The following is a 17,731-nucleotide window of genomic DNA, read 5'->3' as shown; positions in this document are numbered from 1 at the left end:
CCAATGAAGCCTTAAGGTGCATATAGAAGTTGCAAAGTTTATGGTTTTGTTGTTAACTCGTAATTAGCAGTTATAAAGAGGTGTATTATTTTTAATAGTATCCCAAGAGTTCCAAAAAAAAAAAAAAATTTTGTTTATATTCATGCTGCTTCATACTACTAGATAGATTTTTGCATTTTGGAACTACGTATTAATGTAATATGGTAGCTTAAAAAGTCAGCTGTCAACAAGATCTAACCTACAATTTGCAAGTTTCCTTTTTATAATAAGCCAGCCAGCCAGCTGTATAGAAATAAACAATTTATAAAATGCCACCAAAAAAGGATGCAAAGGGCGGCAAGGATAACAAATCATCTGGAAGCAAGAAAGGCACTGCCGCAACCGCTGATGATAAAGGTAGTACATTATATTTCACTTATTTGCTAGTTATAATTTAACGTTGCAAAGGTAAGGAAAAGAAAGGCGGAAATGCAGTAAAAGTGCGGCATATTCTCTGTGAAAAACAAGGAAAAATATTGGAGGCTTTGGAAAAACTAAAAGCTGGTCAAAAATTCCCAGAAGTGGCTGCTGCTTACAGTGAAGATAAGGCGCGACAAGGTGGCGACTTAGGTTGGCAAATTCGTGGTGCCATGGTGGGACCTTTTCAAGATGCGGCTTTTGCTTTGCCCATATCGAATGTAAACAACCCGGTGTATACCGATCCCCCCATAAAGACGAAATTCGGCTACCACATTATTATGGTGGAGGGAAAAAAATAAACGGATATTTATGCTGTAAGCTTGTATAGATTTTGTAATAAAAAAAAAACTCAATATGCAATATGTTATCATCTTTTTTTTGGAGCATCACGACTTTATTGAAGAGTTTTTAAGTTAAATTATCATTTCTTGCCAGCATCTTCCTTCAATCCCACTGTGCGATTAAACACAATATGGTCTTTCGTAGTATCAGGATCTACTGAAAAGAATCCAATTCGTTCAAATTGAAATTTGTCGTACACCTTTACGCTGGACAATGCGCGATCAGCATATGCTTCCAAAACGGTCAAGGAATTTTGATTTATATCGGAAAGGAACCCACCAGGTACTTCATTTGTGTCTTCTGGATTTTTATGCTTAAAGAGGAGTTCGTAAATCCTTACTTCTAATTTGATTGGCTGAGAAACCCATTGTATAAATGCCTTCGGTTTTTCTGCCTTCTCGGCCTGTATGCAATCGCAAGTAAGTTCAAGTACGGCTCCAGTTTGCGGATCACGGTTCACCTCTTTAACCGATATAACCAAACCGCCGTGCCTCAGCCCAACAGTTTGATTTAAAGATAGGCGGCGATATCCCTTTTCAGGCTCCTCTTTGAAATCACTTCTTTCTATATAAATTACACGGTCTAATACAATCCGATGACTACCTAACTCGGGGTTTTGCGGAAAGTTAGGTACATCTATTTCTACGGACTGTTCATATGGGAAATTGGCGAGAGTTATTTTAAGTGGCTCCAGAACCACAAGTCTTCGCGGCGCAGTTATATTAAGTACATCTCGCACTGACGCCTCCAGCATACTAGGATCTACCGACATCTGAGCGCCTGTGACGCCCATTTGAGCACAAAAGTTATTGATCGCTTCCGAGGGACAGCCACGACGACGTAATGCAGTTAGCGTGAACAACCGTGGATCATCCCAATCATTGACGATACGTTCGGTGATGAGCTTAGCTATTTTGCGTTTCGATACAAGAGCGTAGTTCATGTTCAGTCGACCGTACTCCCATTGAACTGGGCAATATATTTCCAGAGCATTACAAAGCCAATAATAAGAAGAACGTCTTGATTGGAACTCCTTGGTACAAAGTGAATGAGTAATGTTTTCGATGGAATCACATAGGCAGTGAGTGTAGTCATATGTAGGATAAATGCACCTATGAGATCAATGAAAGAAATTACACTATCGTTAACATATTAGTTCGAAAGTTAATATACTCACCAGTCATTTCCGGTACGGTGATGAGGTATAAATTTAATGCGGTAAGCAACTGGATCCATTTTACCCTCTTCTAAAGTTAGCTTTAGACGTAGTGTTGCTGCACCTTCATCAATTTTTCCGTTTTTCATATCCTCGAACAACTGCAATGACTCTTCAATAGGACGTTCACGCCATGGACTAGGTTTTGGGTTAAATCCCTTCATTTCATCGGCTGTCTGGTGACACACATACGCTAATCCTTTGCGTATAAGTACTAAAGCCCAGTCGTACAGCTGTTGGAAGTTGTCTGAAGAGTGTGTTACTTTGTAAGGCTTATAGCCCAACCACTCGACCATGTCGCGTATGCCGACAAAGAATTTCTCTTCTTCTTTCTCAGGGTTTGTATCATCATAACGTAGGTAGCAAATGCCACCTTTCGAAGCTGCATAACCAAAATTGATGTTAATAGCCTTTGCGTGGCCAATATGAAGAATACCGTTGGGTTCAGGCGGAAAACGAGTTTGTACCCGACCACCTGTCTGTTTGAGGTGTTCCTTCAATAAGCGTTCAGTATGCTCTGTTACCACATAACCATCAGTTTTATAATTTTCCCCGGGTGCATGCAAATGTACTTTTGTCTTCATTAGTTCAGCGATAGTAGAAGCACCATCACTGCTTTCCAAATTATCATTGGCCGAATTCGATGCCGATTCATTGCTAGCCTTCGTCACTGTAGCCGTTTTTGTTTTTTCTTTCTTCTTTTCAGGTTTTGGTGGTGGTTTCAAATCTTCCTCAGTCTTTGGACCAAGTAAATCGAATATCTCAACGTCAATGGCGGATTTGACAGATTTCGCATCAGCCCATTTGAGCTGGGCACGCACTTCTTGCATAATTTTAAATGCATTGAAGTGATAACGCTGCTCCAGGAGGACATCCTTGTGCAATTTTATTTGTTCTTGCACTATACGCTCGATCTCTTCCGGAGTGACAACCACACCTACTCCACAAAATTCATCAAACTCTTTTAGATTAACAGAAGCTCCTTTCTTTTGAACATTTTTCAATAAATATTCAAGTGCTGCCTCCACTCTCAAAGTCGTATCTAATTTGCGGTCAACAATGTATCGAGTTACTAATGGCAATTCATGAGCGTTTTGCGGCTTGATTTTACTAGCCATGTGATAAAGCAACATGCCAACACCTTCACCGAGTAGAGCACCCTTCACCTCAGCTAGTGCCAGTTGCAAATTTTTCGTCACATTCGCATTCTTTAGCGTTTCTTTGGCCTTTTGCTCGCTCATGCCCAGCAACTGGAATTGTGTTAGCAATTCTTGGTCCGTCATCTTTCTTTTTCTGCATAACAACAACGTGGTGTTAATTTACTTGTGTGTAAAGTTATTTAGAGACCTAATTACCTATAATGTTGATTAATATTTGTGAAATTATAAATATTGGTACTCCAGCAATTGAATAAGGCAATGTGGCAAATGTCAAAATTTAAAATGCAGCTGATGCAATTCAACCATCAAAAATGTCTCAATTTTATATGAAGAAAAACTCTAATAAGAATTTACGAACGATGTGCAAATCATACATATAACTGTTTATGAATTATTCAAAGACAAATAAAACTTTAAATATTAATTATTACAGTTTAAATTTTTTGGAATTCTACATAGCTTTTTTTATTATTTCAGAGAAATGGGTGGCAGTATCACTACGACCAGCTGTTTATATTCTATGGCGGTTTTTATGAAAGCAATTGTCATACGTGCGAAATTTTAATCTTGGATGTAAATCGAGTTTATCGTGATTTAAAAAATATAAATTTCAAATTAATAAATTTTATAAAATGGCTACAATAAGTCGCCCACCTATGAATAGAATTCCCGCCGCTGCACCCACTATTAAACAAGATAATGCTGTTAGAGATTTAACGAAACTTTCTCGTTTGGAATTGTTAGATCTCAAGGAGCGACAAAGCAAGTTACTGGCAAACAAGTAAGTACAAAAATTATGTGCATACGCTGAGAGATAAGAATTTACCATTTATACAGAGCCAACTTAAAACGGCTGCCAGATAAAGGAAAACGCATAGAAGATTTCTATAACAAAGTAATAGAAGAGCTTGATCGACGAAATAATATTGATGAAGCGGCAAATATATTCTCAGAATTAAATATTGTTTCTAAAGGCGAAGATGTACTCAATCGTCTGGAGTGGGACGGCCACTTAAATGGTGAACAAAATAGTGATCCAACAGACGATATACTTGATAGCGATGACGAAGCAGAGTTAGATCCATTACGCGTGATTGCCCAATGCACAATGCACGAACGACGAACAAAAATTTTACCACCCGAGCCTAAGTTAATAACAGAAGATGATTTAGCTGAGATCGAGTCTTTTAGAGCAGAGTCTGAGAATTTAATATCAACATGTTCGACACATTCAACAGATTCAACACCGACAGAAGAAAGCGAAACGGATAATGTCGTGGATGTCCAGGTTGTTGAAATAGATGTCGGCGAAAAGTTAACAAATATAAAATCCAAGATACAGCACTTCACTGAAAAACCTACATCATCTAAAGTAAGCTTAATTAGTGAAGATAGTCGCAGTAGTACGCCAGCACTAACGGAGGTAGAGGAACATGTACGTTACCTTGTGGCGAAAACTGAGTTGCAAGTAGCGCCACAACGCGAAAAGTTCAAACCTTACAAAACCACTGTATCAGATGTACACGATCCCGCAAAGGAGCGCCTACGAAAAAAAGGCAAACATTGGGAAGTTACTGCTGCAACACCACCACTTATTCAACACAGTGGCGCAAAGATGTTGACATTACTCGATTCGGTGGAGTTACAAACCGATTATTTGGCAAAATTAAAAGTACGTATAGTTATGACTTCTATTATGACCACGTTATGAAACCACATCTCGTCGTCTATAGTCTTTGCAAGAAAAACAAGCCGAGGAGCGTTTGGCTGCACGTATAGCGCGTCTTGAACAACGTAACCTGAAACTGCCTACAGAAGAAGAGCTGAAATCTAAAACTGCCTTCACTACATATCGCACACCATCGGTACATATAGAAGGTGAACAAAAGATCAACGAAGACGATGAGGTACATGATCCACTGGATGAGGAAAAGTCTGGTGGCAGTGTTACATATACGATCTACAATTAGTTGCCACACTATAAATAACAACAGCATCTATATTATTTGAACGTTAATTTATTAAATGTTTCTTTGTAAACGAACTTTCTATGTTCGATATTCAACAACACAACTATGTATGTATGTAGACAGTCAGTAGTTAAACCATATAACATTTAAGATTTCGCTTAAGTTATTGTTAAGACTTTAAGGTGCAGCTTTTAAGCAAACACAATTAATTTTTTCTACTTAAATATGTATGTAATGTTGAAAGCTGTGCTCTGGTCTCAATAAACCACACAATACTATAGAATTTCTTATATTACACATAGTTGCATATATTTTAAATGGAATAAAATTGTGTTGCTGTCGAGGCTTGCAGCTCGATTTGACCCATTTTAAATTGTAGTCGCTGCAGCCATTTCAGTAATGCGTCTGAAGGGTGTGTTTGCTGCTCCTCAAAGTCGGGCGCATTGTCGCGTACATTTTGCAAACGTACATGGAGCGTTTTAGATAGCTGTAAATTAAAGATTCGTGTGATACATCAAAAAAATATAAAATTAAAATTAAAAAATAAAAAAAAAAAAATAAAAAAATTATGATTAAACAAATTATAATTTAAAAAATTGTAATTTAAACAAAATAAATTTCTGTATAAACCAAAATTGCTCACCTGTGTTTGTGAGGACAAGACTGGACTCCACAGCGGCAAAAGTTTGCCTAAAATTGTCGAATTAGTCTCCTTAAGTGCTTCGAGAAGACTAAGAAAATGAAGATTCACCATTTCGGAGAGCTGAAAGTATTATTGTTTTATTGTTTGGTTTGTTTATGAAAAAACGTTTATTGCACAATACACGGAAAGTTAAATAATAGTATATTAAAAGACAAAAAATAATAATTTTTTATAAAAGAAAATTTAAGAAAAGGTTAATGGAATGTACAAAATATATTTCTAAATTGTATATTTGTAAGAAATGTTTCTAGAATCAAAGAAATAGATAAATTATATAGGGTTAACTCACCTTCGCATTGGGACTCTGTGTAATAAATAAAAAAGTAATATGAGTGTAATTTATATTATAAAATTTGGGGATATTAGCGTGCAAGTTAAATTAAAAGAAATTAAGATAAAAACAATGTAAACGTTGACTTCGGTGCCACCGAAGCTAGTTTGCCAGTTTGTATGGCAGCTACACTAAAGTAGTCCAATATCAGCGGTTAAGACAAATATGCATCCTCTTGGGAAGAAAAGGTCGTAGTTAAAATTGTAGATCAATATCGCAAAAACTGAGGGACTAGTTCGTTTAATATAGGCGTGGCTAAATCGACCCAGCTCGTCACACTGATGGCGATGTGTGTGAGGCTTGTGTCGTCGGTGTTGTTAGCACTTCCTGTGAGCCTGCGTATGACGATAGTCGTTTATGTGGTTTGGCAGAAACGTGGCAAAAAATTCCGCGGGCCGGGTTCGGATCAAGCTTTGACAAGCTCAACTTACTACTTACCGATCCAAACTGAGTTTGATACTCGAAATAATAGCCCTTGGGCGGATTAGTTCTGAACAAATTCGGTAAGGTAGAGACAGATGTTATGAAAACTACATACCATACAGATATACATACATATGCCCTGCGTGCACGGAACCTCCGACGTAACTTTCTCTTTGCATGCCTTATGAAAGGTACTCATCTAACACCCCTCTCTGTGTAGTCTAACCCCTTCGAAACAGAATGTGTGCGGAGCCTTTCGTTGATGATCTTAATGTCCATTAATTTGCGCCTTGACCTAAAGAGCGTCTTGATAACCTCAACAACAACAGACGAAGAGTTTGAGATTTCTCTTGAACCCCGACCACAGTTGTTGTCTGAATATTGGGGCAGGTTAAACTCCTTTGCTTGCTATGAGTTCCCACTGACAACTTCTTCACAAAATCCCTCAAACTTAGACTTATAACATTGCTTTCCGTGCGATAGAGCCCAGTAAAAAAAAAAACTTTCCTATTAGCATTGCTGGAATATTTGTCAAATTAAGAACAACCGCCAAAACGGTTGACTATTCCTTAAATACCTATAAAGCACATGGTGTTGACATTATTAAAGATATATTTTAACTCACTTTTGCATTTGGGTTCTGCGTGAAATCGGCTATGCCTGCACCTCCGACGCCACTACCAGAACTCTCTTTTGGTGGACGAGCATGCGAAACCAATTGCAAAATACACGGTGTCACTTTGGCCCAAAACTCGAAGAGCACACCCATGGTGTTGCCTTCTGCATTGTTAGACGAGCGAGCCACATGCTCTAAATACACAGTCCATAGTTGACACAGGGTGAAGGCGTGAAAGAGGGATGACATATGCAATACCGACGTCTTCGACTGCTCGGCGAAACCGGCAAAAATCACCTGGATGTGATCCGCAATGTGACAAGATGACTCTTGTGAGACCGGCATTGCAAATGGCGCCATGCCACTGGGCTGTTGATGATGGTGCTGGTAATGCACTGCTGCCGGTGGTACGGTTGGTGGCACCTGCTGTAGTGGTATGGGTATGGCGTGACGCTCATTGCGGCGCTGTGTTAGCGCCAGGTGTGTAAGTGAGCCGAGCAACAACCAAGAGAGTAGACGCATGTGGCCAACGCATTCCGTAAATTCTTTGGGACTGTGGAACGGGAGTGAACAGCTAGCTAACACTTGCATGACGACGAGAATCTTTACTAGGACTCACCCTTGCTGCAGCGATGATGGTGCATTATTCAACCAGGGCAAGTAACGAGAACTACTTTTATTGTCACGTGTGTTGCCACGTGACATTTCCAGCGCCAAGTATTGTGCCACAGCTCCCTTCAAAACGCCACCCAGCGTGTCTTCGCCCAGTCCATTTTGTATCTGTCCATTTTTGAAGTTCTTATGGGTATGAGAGTTTATGAGTTGGCGGAATGAAACATATGTATGTATATGTATGTAAGTAGGACTCACCTTGATTTTACTCAGTGTGTGAAAGTCGGCTAGGAAATCTATAACATCGTTGACATACTGACGCATACAATCCGCGGCATTGGTAGTTAAGGGTGGCGGGGCCTGCGGAAAACCAACTAGAGTGCCCGGTGGCAGCGTGCCACCAGCATCATGCAGCACAAAGCCGATGATCATCAACAAGTTGTTATCTGGTATGTTAGTTTTAAACTTCAATGCCTGCACGAACTCGAAAATCAGCTGACGACAGAGCAGCATCTTATCGCGATCTTTGGAAAACGAGCGCATATTGAGTGTGCACAGTTCATACAAAGAGTGGTATTCTAAATTCGTATTCTGCACACAAAATCCAATTATCTTGGAGTAGGGATCAAGTAGGGTTTTTGGCACAATGCTCAGCTTCAAAGTGGCTACCATTATGCCGAGCAGATGTTCGGGATTGGCCAGATTTGGTAGCAACACAATCACTTGACGCAATAGTGATTCCATAGCTTGCATCGCTTGCTGCCAAACGCCTGGACCGGTGGTCAGTTCCGTTGGCACGCAATGCAAATACTCGGCCATGTTCCGAAAAATCACGGGCAACTGCTCGACTGGTAGCGATTTCTTCGACTGCAGAGATTCGCAGACCATATAAATGGGATGTGTGGCGTTGAGCTCCTGAAAGTCCTGCAGAGCTCGTGCAATGCTGCGGAACGAGTTGTGGCGCACTTTCACTTTGTGAAGATTATTATTAATTATAAGCATCTGTAAGTAATAGTATGTATCACTCTTACTCTTCACTTGAGTTTGAAAAACTTGCACAAATATGCCGTTGGGTGCCAGCTGATGCAGAACACAGCGTATGAATTGCAGTGACACAGCCTGAGCGCTGCAGACCAATGCTGGTCCATTCTCGCCCTGCCAGGAGTGCGTAGATGTCAAGCAGATTCTAGCAAAGAATTTTCGTGATTCTTATAAATTTGTTCTTCGCAAATTATTTACTAACCTTGAGGTTATGGTTAGTATTTCAGGTAGAAATGGTGCTGCCATTGCCGGTTCGCGATGAATGAAAGTTCCTAATATGACAATCAATATGCCAATATCCTCGTCGGTATACTCTTCGATGAGTGCGCCACAATCGGTGCAACGGTCACAAATCGTATAATCGCCAACGCGTCTGGTACTCTAAGAAAGAAGGTAGTCAATAGTTACAAGAACGAAAGAAGTACAGTTTGACGAAAGTATGGTCATGCGAACATGGATCAGAACTAAGAGATAAAAATTATAACTACACATTGTCTTATCAAAAGACCGAAGCAATATCAATATCATTATTTTATGGAGTAACTCCACGTCGTTCTCGAAATAGAAGTTTGATTCTTAGTGCTTATTAGCAGAAAATCTTGTGAGCTCTTAGAATAAGTTAATAGAAGCATTGTCGATTTCAAACGCACACTTACCACCCTATTTGGCTGCGCTGCTGCGCCACTATGACCATTGCCATTTTCAATGCCATCGTCCATATCATCGTCCAGCTCTTCAGGGGGTTGATATGGTGGCGGTGGCCATGCACCAGCGAAGCGTGAACGTATGTCCGGCATGGCACTAGTGTCCATATTGAAGGGAGCCAATTTCTGACGCGGACGTTTAGGGGCTTCGGGTTTATTTGCGGTATACACACCACTTGTGCTTGCAGTAACCGTAGCGCTGGTTGTTGTCTTCACCTCTTGAGTGACGCTTTTTAATATGGAAGAATGCAGATCCTGTTGACCGGCGGCGCTTGCATTTGGTGGCGATTCCAGTGCTACTTGCTTGATGAGACGACGTGGTGATGTAGTACGACTACTGGGTGTTATGTCATCTTTAGTGCTATCCGATACATCGAGGCTATCTTGTTTCAAATGGCTTATGTCCGGTAAGTTAAGACCGTCGCGCAAACGGTCAATTAAACCACTGACCGACTCATGCGTACCAATAGGCAGTAAACGTTCTGGCGTGGGTATTTCCAGTGCTGCTATACTTTTTGGTGCCGGTAACTTTGTGGTATCCACCTCATCGACTGGGTTCGGCATGACGCTCATCTTGGAGAGCGGAGAATCGGGTGAGCCGTATGCTTTGTCCGAACGTTTTAACGATTTTCCGGCTGGTTTCTTGTGGTTGGCGCTCAGTCGTGAGTCATCCGTGCCGGTCGATGAGGACGAAGTGCCAGCACTGCATTCGACAATAGTCTTGTGTCGCCCAATAGGCTTTTTTGAAGAAGCAGGCGGATGCTGTGGTGGCTGTTGCTGCTGATTTTGTACGTGCTGAGAAGTGACTGGTGGTAATTGTTGTGGACACTTGCCTGAGTTTTCAGTGCTGCTATTCGTTGAGCGATTGCCATTACTGGATGTCAGTGATTTAGAGTTACTATCGCTAGATTTGGCTTGTATATCTTGTAGGGCGCCCAATGCTTTAAGATGGTTCGTAGCAATTGCAGCAAACATCTTCGATGTCGAAGCGGCAGCGTTCTCTAACGATTTATTTCGGACTGTGATAGCGCGGTGCACATCAACTGGGGGACTTACAATGGCGGTCTCGGCTGCCGCATCAGTGCCAACAAGGGGGGTAACAATCATACGTACACCTTCTTGAAGACTATGACGGGCTTGTGTAGTAACAACAGTGGTACTAACAGCTTCCTGACCGCCGGTAGTTCTAATTTTCGTAGTATAGGTGTCTCCAGTTTTGGTAGTAATCAACGACTTATGTTGTGTCCTCGATGTTTTCTAATGGAATTGAAAAGAATATATACTTTAACAAGTAAAGTCATACATAGTTTGTTCAGTTTATTTTAAATACTTTATTTTACTTCAGCGAAAATTATACTAAAATCATCTTCAAATGTTATATTAAGTAAATGGGTGATATTAGCACAACCGATGAAGGTAAATTTAATATATTCGGTTGTTGTGAAAAACATCAACTCCTGAATATCAGTTGGAATGGGGCTTAGACAGGTTTTCGTGCGATTTTTTATTTTTAAGTACAAAGAGTACTTTTACACTTTTATTAGAAAAATATGCTCTCTCAATTCCATCAAAATAACTTCCACATTGGCCGATATATGTACGTGGTATAAAGTGGAAGTTCGAAAATTTTTATTTTAGATATATGGGGGTTAAATGAAGTACTGACCCGATGGAACTCAATTTTGACATACTGGTATAATATTTTCAAAGAAACACTTTCTCCGGATTTTAAAATATATCTCACAGATTTACCGATAATTGTGGCAAAAAGTCAGCCATTCGTCCAAACATTCGATATGTGAGGATTCGAACAGTTATGATTCTATTTGTACAAAGTTAAATGTTGCAACAGTAACAAAGTTTTTAAACAAACATGCCTGTGTATGCTCACTTACCTCTTCATACTCAATGGCACGGGCTGCTCGGGCTCTCTGCATATCGCCTTTAGTCAGCGATGTTTCTTCGAAATGTACGGTATCATCAAAAGAACCCTGGTCGAAAATATATATACATGTAAATTTCTTCATTGCCAAATCAAATACTTTCAAATTATTTACCGGTGCACTGCTGCCATGCAAAGTGCTGTCCGACAAATCACTTTCCGGTATTGCCACTAGTTCAGATTCCGTCTCATCCGCTTCCAAACTAGAGTCATTGTACTTACGGAATGCGTGTTGTAGCTTTGGTGTGAAAGCGACATTTTGGCCTTTACTTTTTGATGCGGCGCTAGTACCTTCCGACGGAAACATTGGACTAGCTGGTGGACTAGCATCCTTCTCATCAGGATCTGTACCCAAAGAGGGTTGACTAACGTCGCGTGAACGTGATGTACCTTGTATATCCAATATGGTGGTGGTTGGTATGCGGCGACATTGATGGAAATGATTGCGCAAACTGTTCATAACCATGCGCATTGCTGAGATCACGTACGCACTGTACGGTGGCTGGGTGTAGGAATACTTATAGAGCACCACCAGTACCGTTAACATCCAATTGCGACGCGGATATTGTTCCAAATACCAAAGTGAATAATTGAAAACCAAATTTTGATAGCAATCAGCAGCCGTATTACTGGGATTCGGTGCGTACAATATGATCTGCATTATCGAGGGAAGTATTAGACCACCAATCAAGTGGTTTTGATCCAAAACTTGTGGTAGATTTGCGAGGAATGCATTGAAGACTGCCGAAACACTGAGGTAATGTCGCAAGAAAAATTATAAATATTATATTTCATTTAAAGTGAGGATTCGTGCAGTTTATTTACCGTAGATTCTCCGGCGTTGTGTGGAAAGTTTTATCTATCTGATTGTGGCCTAAAAGCAAAAATAAATGCTTGAGCACAATATTCTGAGTTTTGGATACCGGTTTATCTTCCGAGGGGAATGCCTGGTCGGTGCGCGACATGAACTGCATTAGCAGAAAAACGAGCAAATGAATTGTTTCTCGATCGGACTCTTCCAGCTCGGTAATGCGACTTAGCAATCCAATAAGGTTGTCATCATTAATACCACCCAGAGAGTGAATATGTCCGTCTGTATGAGGAAAAGTAATTTACTCGTATATTTCTGTAACACTTGAGGAGTGTCAAATAGAATGACACCAGAGTTTAAGTGTCATTCCATAGCGACATTTGTATTTACAGCTTCTTTAAATAATACATCTATTCTTTAGCTATATAGACATAGAAGTATATACATATATACGCAAGCTTATGAAAATACATACATACCAGTACAGAAGTACACACTGATTTGGCACTTTTGGGAAGAACAACACATAATTAATTAATCTTCCAACTCGAACCACTGAGTGGCTGAGCAAACTTGGATTCAAAGTTTCGAGCTGGTTGAGCTCCTCAGCAAAATAGCGATAAGGCGACATCAAGTTGGTAGATTGTGACATTAATAAACTCGTACAACAATTAAAGATTAATACGAGTTTGGACTGAAACCGTTGGACACCAAATGAGATCAAACATGCTTATGAATATGAGGTGAGACATTTACTAATGAGTTGTAGAACACCAAGTAGAAGAAATAAAGATATCATAGGAAAAAGAGCTCAAATATATGTGTATATTGTTTGAAACAAAAAGTTAACGAAATAACGCTGAAATATAAATAAAAACTAAAAATAGTAGGCATAACTTAAGAACGTAAAGTTAGTCCGCCGTACGCTTTTCAAAACCTGAAAGCTACAGAAGGAAGGTACTACTACCAAAAGAATATTAAAGATATTTCTGTAAATGTTTGGCAAGGCTATGCAGGAGCTCAGCGAATCAGTTTTAGAATATGAGCTTACGTCCACTCAGGTTTGAATAGCACCAGTATATGGAAGATTTACTATGAATGTTTCAGATGTGGCTTATGATATAAGTTGTAAATAGTTTGGCAGAAATTGATTAGTTTTTAATATTTTTTTTTTATAAAAATAAAGTTGAAGATTCCTTCTAAAACAAGTATTCCGTCTGTATAACATGTCTATGTACTTGTATGTATACAGAATTTCCTGGATCAACGAGTAAAAAATGCAATAAACAGAATTCTAAGCTTGTATCTTCAAACAAAAAAAAAACACGATTAAAAATATATATTTTTGCCGCACTAGATCATAGACCTTACCTATAATAATAATAATAACCACAGTTTAGGCAGAGCAAGTTGGAACAGTTCGAAAGTAGTCAAAGCGGTTACAAGAGTGAGACTTATTGTCATGATAAAATCCTGAGACGCGTTAAAGGAATTCATGAGAGCAAATATCATGAGCACGAGTAGGGATCCAGGTTTTGATTTTAAAGACAATCGTAGTGTTTTACTTCAGCAAAGTAACACCAAAGAACACGAAATACATACATATATTTACAATGCGGACTTAAGCCAGTTCATCGGCCATATAAAAAATAGCATGCAGATTAAAAGTTGAAGATTTTCATGACGAACAGGGGCGGCAGCATACATCAGAGAAGATAGTGACATAGAAACATCGATTTTGGTTGCATGGAGTATTGTAGAGACAGTGTGTATGTGTATGTCGTTCAAAACTCACAATCAAACGATGTTTTCTGACCAAGGATTTGAAAATTTATTCATTTCTTTGATAAAATATGTGCAAAATGTGATGCTGAAGTATGGCCGAATTCATATGAACGACACACTCATAACACGAGCTTCTGCGCAGCATAATTCCAATTAAAAATCAAGAAAACGAAGACAAAAACGAATGCCAATCAGAAAAAGGAAACATAAATGAAAAACTACTTAAACGCAGTGGCATTCCGCCTGTTACGGGGGAAGCGGAGGAAGGGACGGCATGCACTACAACCTACCTTGGTGAGCCGATGCCGTTGTAGGCGCATTTACGGCGGTGGCGCCACTACCACTAACACCAACACCAACACTGCCTGAAGCACCACCGCAAGTGCAGTGAAGGAACGGATTATTGGTCGTTGTGGGACTGGGGCTGAGGACCGATGTTGCTGATGGCGGTGGCAACAAATTCGGTGCGGACGGATGCTTTTGAAAGTGTGAATGATAGGAGGTGTGATGCGGCTGGTGTGGTGGTAGTGACGTCTTTTGTGTTGACAACATTTGTACGCTCGTTTGCGGCAGTTCTGCTTCCCGCAACGTCGGCAGTGGACTATGCGCTGTGAACGTTTGACTAGGTGTGGGCGCTACGCAATGTACTAAATACTGATGGCTCTGACTATGAGATGCTGAGGAAGCTAAAGTTGATATTGTAGCTATAGATTGTGGTTGTGATGTTGGTGGGGGATGTGCACTACTACCGGTGAAATGCGCAAAATGCGCAACAAAAGTGTTGGTGGAAGTGGATGGTGAATTGGAGGAGAAGAAGAAATTGCTATGTGACGTAGATGTGGCGGGATTATGTAAAGGGCAAGGTTGTGGGGCAGCAGCAGCTGTGGAATGATGTTTCGAGGATGTTGTGGGTTGTGTGGTGTGAGGGTAGGCATGTGGATGAGAGTGGGCGTGTCCGGCACGGGGGTGTTGTATGGGTGGATGACTGGTGGTTGCATAACTATTACTAGAAACATTGGCTTGATTGCCACTAGAGCCTAAAAACTGACCCAAACCGAAACGTGACGTCTTCCGCTTGAGTATGGGCGCCGATATTTGACGACTGTAAATCTTCTCCTTTTCGGGCACTGTGTTAAATAAAGAATATACTTTAGCCTTCAAATCGCAATTTGTAATTAACTATTCACTTTAGTACTTACTAAATTTGGAGTCCTGACGTGGTATCATGCTTGCCGGTGCAGACATAGTGCGCTTGTAAGGCCATTTAGTGCCAAACGAGGCGCTTAGCGTTTTTGCCATACTACCGCTGGTGTCTGATTGGCTCAACGCCTCACGCGCTTTCAAAATCTTAGACGATAGCGCCTCACTACCATTCTCCGAATTACGTAAATCACGCAAATATGAAATACCACCACATTTCTCCAAATTTATTTGCGCCTCCACAAAGAGCGTATCGAAACGATTCAAAAAGAACTCCCAGTTGAGGATTTTTCGATCCGAAAGTGAGTTGTGTAACTGATAAACGGATTGCAACACCACTGGCCGGTCCACGATAAACAAATCGAATTGCGATTCTAAGCAAAAGAGGAGTGACCGAATTGCCGTGTCATGTATGGTGCCAATATAGAGGGTCGCCCGCTGCGCCACATACACATTAATGTCGTCCATGCTGGCGATCAGATGACAAAATGCGGTAGCGAGCGCCGTCTGTAATCCGACTTCGGTGCGCAAGGGGGTCGAGTCCATGAAACGGGTAATTACGGTAACTCGCTCAACTGCTGTGAATCGTATGCGCCAATCGGTGTCATGAAATGCTTCCTGCACAACACGCCAAAATACATCCGAGCCCAGTGGGAGTGTGATACAATGTAGCAGTAGTGGTACGCTTGCTTGACAGATGTGAGAATGCTCGGCGTTGCACAGCCCCCAGAGGCTGGAAAAAACGAGAGAGAATTAGAATTTCTTGCACTTCTTTGAAAAGTACTCTAGAAGTATATATATTAACTCACTTCTTAATCAGTAAATTTTCCTGACACCATATGAAGAAGCCGCGGTGTTCACGTGCGGCTTTAGCTAGAGCGTCGCCATGAAGTGCCATTACATTTAAACATTGTAGAACGTAATACAGAATTTCAGGTTTCTTTATTGTAGGGATTTCCTAAATATGGATCAGAAGAAATTACTAAACATTTCATTCAAAAACCGAGTGAAAAATTTTCGACTCACAGTTAATAGTTGGTGTATATACTGTAGTGTTTGTGGGAGTTGATCCAATGTAAATTTAAATTTACCAACCGAAGTATGCCAAAAATCTTCACCCTCTTCTTCGTCCTCCTCTTCATCGGATACGCTACCATTTTCACCTGCACCACCACCAGTGCTGCCATTTGCTCCACCATTTTCGCCAAGCACTGAGGCTCTCGTTACGCTCACATTGGCACTACCTGTGAAGAGAGAGAGATGAGTATCAACTAATTCGCAGACGAAACTATATTATTATGATGTGTAATGCTTTTTCGGTTTTCATCACGTGTAATAAGGGTGAGTGTAATTTTCAATGAGCGTTGGCATAAAACTAGAGAGGAGAGATGACAAAAGTCCCGCTTTTACTCGAAAAACGAAGTTGCCTTAAAGTTATAAGCCAAATTGCGAACACTGAACGCTATTGGAAAAAATGTTCTGCTATTTTGGTTTTTTATTTTTTGTTGGGATTTAGACCCACAACATAGTGCCGGTCGAACAAACTAACAATGGGTTGTCAAACAAGTCTTGCGGTATTTTTTATTTATTTATTTTATTTTTATTTTATAACGGTTTGATGACTCATGCCCAGCTCTTGACCGATGCTACGGCTGCTACTATGCCGGTGTCTTTCGACCAATTCAGCGATTTTATCGCAATTTTCGACGACAGGCCTTACGGAGAGTGGCGCATCTTCGACCAACTCTACACCAGAACGAAAACGTTGAAGCCATCGTTGTGCGGTGGAAGTGGAAACTGTATCGGGTCCATAAACTGCACAAATTTTATTGGCGGCTTGAGATGCATTTTTGCCTTTATCGTCGTAGTACTGTAAAAAATGCCGTATTTTCTCTTTATTTTGCTCCATATTTTCGACGCTATAACTCACGAACGACTTAAAAGAAACGACAATCAATCAAACACGTGTTAGCGCGGGAAATGAGCTTTCCAAAAAGGTATAGCATGACAGATGCGATGACTGAAACTAGAACTACGCGCTCTCAGCGCCAACTAGCGAAAATACCGCAAGACTTTTATAACAACCTAATATAACACATATACATAGAATTTTTTTTTTACTAAATTTAGGTAAACTGTGTATTCGAAGAAGCTGCAGGAGAAATTACAGTCCCCATCATGTATTTGAGGATTGATAAGGGTTGTCACTTGTGAACCTGTTGAGATCTAGAGCTTAACATACCCATACCTCAGCTTTTAAAGTAAAGATATTAACATTTCAGGGCCACAACTTGCCTGTCAATTCCCTTATGGGGGTTCAAAAAATCCATTGTCTTATTAAATTTTAAGACTTAAGATATATGCCTACTAGTAAGTAAAGTTAAGTATCGGATTGAGAATAATTTTGAATAAAACA

At 40.3% G+C, this 17,731-nt stretch overlaps 4 protein-coding genes across 13 annotated transcripts in view; 2 read left to right on the top strand and 2 right to left on the bottom strand.

Annotated features, from left to right (window-relative positions):
- The first annotated feature begins 244 nt into the window (after nt 1–244).
- Nucleotides 245–829, top strand: LOC108970285 (peptidyl-prolyl cis-trans isomerase NIMA-interacting 4). Its single transcript, XM_018935585.1, has 2 exons — nt 245–396; nt 448–829. Exons 1-2 carry the CDS (start codon nt 309–311, stop codon nt 756–758), a joined length of 399 nt encoding a protein of 132 aa, XP_018791130.1. The 5' UTR covers nt 245–308; the 3' UTR covers nt 759–829.
- LOC108970284 (probable glutamine--tRNA ligase) lies at nt 815–3,469 on the bottom strand. Its single transcript, XM_018935584.1, has 3 exons — nt 3,373–3,469; nt 1,979–3,310; nt 815–1,913 (listed from the first exon to the last, which is right to left on the bottom strand). The coding sequence occupies exons 2-3, from the start codon at nt 3,298–3,300 to the stop codon at nt 881–883; spliced, it is 2,355 nt and encodes a 784-aa protein (XP_018791129.1). The 5' UTR covers nt 3,301–3,310; nt 3,373–3,469; the 3' UTR covers nt 815–880.
- A 215-nt stretch (nt 3,470–3,684) lies between these two features.
- LOC108970277 (DNA-directed RNA polymerase II subunit GRINL1A) lies at nt 3,685–5,442 on the top strand. Its single transcript, XM_018935575.1, has 3 exons — nt 3,685–3,958; nt 4,015–4,849; nt 4,911–5,442. The coding sequence occupies exons 1-3, from the start codon at nt 3,810–3,812 to the stop codon at nt 5,145–5,147; spliced, it is 1,221 nt and encodes a 406-aa protein (XP_018791120.1). The 5' UTR covers nt 3,685–3,809; the 3' UTR covers nt 5,148–5,442.
- The window catches only part of LOC108970275 (protein unc-79 homolog), a 30,659-nt gene continuing 18,107 nt past the window's right edge, over nt 5,180–17,731 (bottom strand). For 7 of the 10 annotated variants that reach the window (XM_018935564.1, XM_018935571.1, XM_018935567.1 and 4 more), the window contains 16 exons: nt 16,342–16,559; nt 16,125–16,273; nt 15,315–16,048; nt 15,165–15,242; nt 12,345–12,612; nt 11,635–12,271; nt 11,473–11,568; nt 9,530–10,834; nt 9,076–9,254; nt 8,864–9,018; nt 8,091–8,803; nt 7,840–8,018; nt 7,230–7,773; nt 6,140–6,154; nt 5,791–5,910; nt 5,180–5,634 (listed from right to left, as the gene is read on the bottom strand). In XM_018935564.1, coding sequence (XP_018791109.1) covers nt 5,461–5,634; nt 5,791–5,910; nt 6,140–6,154; nt 7,230–7,773; nt 7,840–8,018; nt 8,091–8,803; nt 8,864–9,018; nt 9,076–9,254; nt 9,530–10,834; nt 11,473–11,568; nt 11,635–12,271; nt 12,345–12,612; nt 15,165–15,242; nt 15,315–16,048; nt 16,125–16,273; nt 16,342–16,559 — 5,564 coding nt within the window. In that variant the 3' untranslated portion in view covers nt 5,180–5,460. The remainder of the gene's footprint in view (nt 5,635–5,790; nt 5,911–6,139; nt 6,155–7,229; nt 7,774–7,839; nt 8,019–8,090; nt 8,804–8,863; nt 9,019–9,075; nt 9,255–9,529; nt 10,835–11,472; nt 11,569–11,634; nt 12,272–12,344; nt 12,613–15,164; nt 15,243–15,314; nt 16,049–16,124; nt 16,274–16,341; nt 16,560–17,731) is intronic. The other 3 variants (XM_018935566.1, XM_018935574.1, XM_018935573.1) reach the window with 1 other exon arrangement.

Source organism: Bactrocera latifrons, unplaced genomic scaffold (assembly GCF_001853355.1).
Source record: "Bactrocera latifrons isolate USDA-ARS-PBARC rearing strain unplaced genomic scaffold, ASM185335v1 scaffold_295, whole genome shotgun sequence".
Taxonomy (NCBI): Eukaryota; Metazoa; Arthropoda; class Insecta; order Diptera; family Tephritidae; genus Bactrocera; species Bactrocera latifrons.
This window is presented reverse-complemented; position numbering and strand designations above follow the sequence as displayed.

Bases quoted from the DNA above. Each gene is read 5' to 3' on its own strand.
- LOC108970285 (XM_018935585.1), top strand. From the start codon at position 309: ATGCCACCAAAAAAGGATGCAAAGGGCGGCAAGGATAACAAATCATCT. The intron at 397-447 runs GTAGTACATTAT...AACGTTGCAAAG, and splicing joins CGCAACCGCTGATGATAAAG to GTAAGGAAAAGAAAGGCGGA.
- LOC108970284 (XM_018935584.1), bottom strand. From the start codon at position 3,300: ATGACGGACCAAGAATTGCTAACACAATTCCAGTTGCTGGGCATGAGC. The intron at 1,914-1,978 runs GTGAGTATATTA...TTGATCTCATAG, and splicing joins CACCGTACCGGAAATGACTG to GTGCATTTATCCTACATATG.
- LOC108970277 (XM_018935575.1), top strand. From the start codon at position 3,810: ATGGCTACAATAAGTCGCCCACCTATGAATAGAATTCCCGCCGCTGCA. The intron at 3,959-4,014 runs GTAAGTACAAAA...CCATTTATACAG, and splicing joins AGCAAGTTACTGGCAAACAA to AGCCAACTTAAAACGGCTGC. The intron at 4,850-4,910 runs GTACGTATAGTT...CGTCGTCTATAG, and splicing joins ATTATTTGGCAAAATTAAAA to TCTTTGCAAGAAAAACAAGC.